Source organism: Mus caroli, chromosome 6 (assembly GCF_900094665.2).
Source record: "Mus caroli chromosome 6, CAROLI_EIJ_v1.1, whole genome shotgun sequence".
NCBI lineage: Eukaryota > Metazoa > Chordata > Mammalia > Rodentia > Muridae > Mus > Mus caroli.
The window spans coordinates 42044230-42049312 of record NC_034575.1 but is presented as its reverse complement, the minus strand read 5'-3'; the positions used below and the strand labels follow the sequence as shown (position 1 = coordinate 42049312).

Sequence of the window (5083 nt, the reverse complement as noted above, 5' to 3'; positions counted from 1 at the left end):
CACTTTGTAGACCAGGCTGGCCTCGAACTCAGAAATCCGCCTGCCTCTGCCTCCCGAGTGCTGGGATTAAAGGCGTGCGCCACCACGCCCGGCTGGGCTGGTTCACTCTTAAGCAGTTACTAGGTTAAATGTGTGTTGAGGTTTCCAGCTGTCTTTGTTACTTTATGACCCACTTTGAACTTGAATAAGAAAATCTCTTGAATATGCATTTTGTCTAACATCATTTCATGTAGTACAGAATAAATCCAAAACAGCAAGGAGTAGTAAGTCATAGGAAAAGACTTAAAGCAAGAAATACACATGAAATTGATGCATAACAGAACCACATTTATTTAACAATGTGTTCCAGGAATAAGGGACAAATTTCAACAATGTAAAAACTGAAATTACCTTTGTATCAACCTAATACTTGTGATACTTTGTATGACTAGAGATAGACTGTATCTGTTCTGTGATTGACTTGTTTTGCTTAGTATAATGTCCTTGAGGTTCATCTGTTGCCTCCATGTTCTCTTAAAGGCAGGTAAGCAGTTTGGGTACATAATAGGTCTTAAATGGCCTCCCCCCCCCCAAAACCTTCACCCCTACTTCCCACAGTGTGCTGAACTCTCTCACATAAAGCATTAATCAAGAAAATGCCTCACTGATTTGCCTACAGCAATCTGATGGAGGCAATAGTTTAATTAAGGTTCATTCATTGTCAGGTCATTAGCAAACACTGTTACCCCCTGAGCCATCTTGCTGGTACTTGAACTAGTGTTTTAAACAATTCAAAACTAGTAGTGTAGTTCAATAGTAATGCACTTGCTTAGAGTACATGAAGCCTTGCTTTAATCTTTAGCACCATTAAAAAAGAAAATAGTTAAGATGATATAGCTATGTCTTATGGTTCATACCTGTAATCCAGCATTTTTGAGGCTGTGGCAAGACTGCAGTCTGAGGTTTACCTGGGCTATGTAGTGAGATCCTATCTCAAGAAACAAAACCTTAAATGAATACACAAATTTAAAAGAATAAATTGGCTAGTTTGAGCTTACTGGTATTCAGTACTTGGGTAATTTATCAGCTAAAGAAGTAAAAGTTGCATTATAGATAGTCTAGAAAAGAAAATTTCAAATTATTTATTGGGTGCCTGTACTGGCTGGCTTTGTGTGTCAATTTGACATAGGCTAGCATTATCACAGAGAAAGGAGCTTCAGTTGGGGAAGTGCCTCCATGAGTTCCAGCTGTGGGGCATTTTCTTAATTAGTGATTAAGCGGGGAGGGCCCCTTGTGAAGTGGTACCATCTCTGGGCTGGTAGTCTTGGGTTCTATAAGAAAGCAAGCTGAGCAAGCCAGTGAGTAACATCACTCCATGGCCTCTGCATCAGCTCCTGCTTCCTGACCTGCTTGAGTTCCAGTCCTGACTTCCTTTGGTGATGAACAGCAGTGTGGAAGTGTAAGCTGAATAAAACCCTTTCTACCCTGACTAAGACAGTGCCCTACCCAGCTTTATCCATTAGGACAAATTGAAGGATGAAATGCTTTAGAAAGAGACATTCTATATAAAGTGTCTTGTCTTTTTTACCATCTATGATTCTTAGAAAAGCTAATCTAAACTAGTATGGTGTGTGTTGGAGGCTGGGGGTGGGGTGGGCCAGGGTTTCTATGTCTTTTTTTGCTCATATAATGGAGTAGTTACTGAAACTGATTTTATTTGCTTGATGGTAGGGCCCAAGTGCTCTGACTAAGACAGTTCAACCAAGATCCTAAGTCCCTGAGATTCATACTCGGTTGGTTTCTTGGAAGTTTGCATACTTCTTTCTTTGTTTTTTTTCCCCTTTCTTTCCTCCTTCCTTCCCCCTTTTCCGTTTTCACTTTTCCTTTTCTTTTTGGATTCTCCGTAGATATAGTCCAGGATGGCCACTGTTTCTTACCTTCCTAAAAAAAGGAAGAGCTAAACTTTACAAATGATGCGTTAATGAGATACAGGTTTTGCTCTCTCTCTCTCTCCCTCCCTTCCTCCCTCTCTCTCTCTCTCAGTTTAAATTACTAATAAGCTTTCATTGCTTTTAAGTCCATTATTTACACAGAGGCAGGCTCTGGGATTTTAAAAATGTAAAACCTGTTCTTGATAGTGAAGAATTTACAGTGGAGGTGGAGTACAGTGAAAGTTGTGATTTTTAAGTTTTACTGTGACAGTAGTGGGATTTGGGAATTGTGAAGGAGTCAGGTGTTCACCTTCTGGTAGACAGGAAGCTGGGAGAACAGTTGAGCTCCTGAAAAGAAAGCATTACATTGAAAGGTGTGTCTCTAGTGACTTCCTCCAGCCTGTCCCACCTAAGTTTCTGGGATCTAAGTGACCACTTTTCTCTCTGGTCTCCAGTGTGGTCTAAAACTAGTATCATCTCCTTTAGAGACTGCTCTGTAGTGCCATCTAACCCAGACACACCATTGCTCTTTCAATTCCCCTATCTCCTCTCGTGTTTCTATCTGCCTGCCAGCTTCGTCTTTTCAGAATATAAATCACCCCGCCTTCCCTTTGACTCAACACTCTGGTTTCCTATTGCTCCTGAGATAATGGAAATTCATAACATTTTATATAGCTAGACAGAAGTGTCCTTGTAATCTCTTGAAGAGACAATAGGACTCTAATACTTGTATAAGAAAAGAACACTGATTTAGACTTAGGGTGCAGGCTCTAGTTTGTGTTGTATGTCTGGTGAACTATAGCCAGTTCCCATATTTATTTGCATATAGTTGGCTCATGCAGTCTGCAACTAAAGGCAGAGGCATTTGCTTTGTATATGCTGCATTTCTCTTTCCTCTTCCTACAAAACCCCACATGTGACAAAAAGTGGCACAAGAAATAAAGACCCCATCACAGTATTTGAAGTGAGAAATGTGATTAGGTGTGCCTTTGTTTGTGTGTGTGTGTGTGTGTGTGTGTGTATAGAGTGGTTTATCCTTTGTTTGTTTTGTTTTCAAAGCAGGGTTTCTCTGTGTAGTCTTGGCTGTCTTGGAACTTAATCTGTAGACCAGGCTGGCATTAAACTCATGGATCAGCCTGTCCCTGTTTCCAAGTACTGGAATCAAAGGTGTGTTCCACAACTGCCGGCCCCTGATTTATCCTTACTATCCTACTGTACACTTTCTACTTTTAATGTGTAAACGGAAAGTTTTCACTTGTACCTTTTGCAACTAGAGGGGTCCCTTGCTATTTAGAGGGAGTGGTTGGAGTAGCCCCTTGGATACCAAAAATCCATTGATTCCTTATATAAAATGGCAAGGTAATTGACATAACCTGTGAACATCTTTATGCTCCAACTATCTGTATTATACTTAGATTAATTAATACAACAGAGATGCTATGTAAATAGTTGCTGCACTGTTTGTTGTATAATACTGTTGAGGAAAAATGACAATAAGCTTGTACATATTCACCATAGAGGTGCCTGTCATAGTCCTGTTACGTAGTGTGAGAGGGAGGTGTGGGGTAGACAGTGCTCCAAGTGTTGGAAATTGGCTGGGGATATGTGGAATGGCTGGGACTACAGCAGTGTGTGCTTACCCTTCATTTATTGTATTGAGTGTGCATAGTACTAGGACTGAAACAAACTCAGGTTTTGTTGTTGTTGTTGGTTTTTCCTAGTTTTAGTTTTTTCCCACTTAATATTTTTGTTAAGAGGTTTGTTGAACCTATACATGTGAAGCCTGTGGACATGGGGGTAAGGTGTATGATCATTCAGTTGTACGTTGCTTCTATAACAGTGTTTTAAAAAATGTATTCTATGCATTTTATTTGACTTTGTACATATGGGTGTTTGCCTACATATTATGTCTGCACCACTTGGGCGCCTGATGCCTATGGAGTCCAGATGGTGGTGTCCGATCCCCTAGAGTTAAAAGAGTTTACTCCCCTGGAGTTAAAGGAGGATTTGAACCGCCATGTGGGTGCTGGAAGTTGGCCCTGGGTCATCTGGAAGAGCAGCCCTTAATCACCAAGCCACCTCTCTAGCCCCTATTATAGCTTTTAAATAATTAAAAACTTAGTTTTTACTCTAAAAATGTGAGCCCTATGGAGTAAAAACTAGCTTGTGGTATAGTATACATACCACATACATACATATATGAGATCACATATATGTAAACTTGCTACTATTTAAGATTTATAGATAAAAGTATGTGTTTATAAATAAAAATATGTTAAGGAGTGGCAAACTCCTTAAACCCTAGCACTTGGGAGGCAGAGGCAGGTGGATCTTTGAGTTTGAGGCCAGCCTGTTATGGAGTGAGTTCCAGGACAGCCAGGGCTACACTGAGAAACCCTGTCTTGAAAAAAAAAACCAAAAAAACAAAAAAAAACAAAAATTAAATAAAATCACTTAGTGACACATTTCCAGGATTTAGCTATACAGAGTACATGGGCTTTTCTCTACAAATATCAACAGTAAAAATGTTTTGTTCATATCAGTTTGCTTGGGATTAAAAGATCATATTCAAGCTGGTTAGATAAGTGATTATAATATGAAATCATTGCTTTTAGAATAATCATGGGCCAGACTGGGAAGAAATCTGAGAAGGGACCGGTTTGTTGGCGGAAGCGAGTAAAATCAGAGTACATGAGACTGAGACAGCTCAAAAGGTTCAGAAGAGCTGACGAAGTAAAGGTAATTTCATAAGAATGCATATATAATTGAAACTAATTCCTTCCACCCCCAAGTTAAATAGATTTACTTCGAAATGGTACATTTTCAGTCAAGGTCAAAATCGATTGAGACTTGAAAGTAATGGTTCTTGATCTGCCTTAGTTAAAATTATATCATGACTGTTTGGTGCTGTGCTGTGTGCCTCTAATGCCAGCACTTGGGAGGTAGAAGCAGAAGGACCCGAAGTTCAAGACTGGACTGATGAGAGGCTCATCAGGTAAAAGCACTTGCTGTTAAACCCGATGACCTGATTTTGATCCGTGGGACCTTCATGGTGGAAGGAGAGAACCAGGCCTCACAAGTCCTCTGACAGATAGCTATAGAAGCGCTGTAGTATGTAATGCACAGGCCTCTGACAGATAGCTATAGAAGCGCTGTAGTATGTAATGCACAGT

At 40.1% G+C, this 5083-nt stretch overlaps 1 protein-coding gene across 1 annotated transcript in view; it reads left to right on the top strand.

The window, feature by feature from the left end:
- The window catches only part of Ezh2 (enhancer of zeste 2 polycomb repressive complex 2 subunit), a 63047-nt gene that overhangs the window by 12989 nt on the left and 44975 nt on the right, over nucleotides 1-5083 (top strand). Inside the window, exon 2 of the mRNA XM_029478205.1 lies at nucleotides 4526-4649. Within this exon, the coding sequence (XP_029334065.1) occupies nucleotides 4533-4649 (117 nt within the window). The 5' untranslated portion in view covers nucleotides 4526-4532. The remainder of the gene's footprint in view (nucleotides 1-4525; nucleotides 4650-5083) is intronic.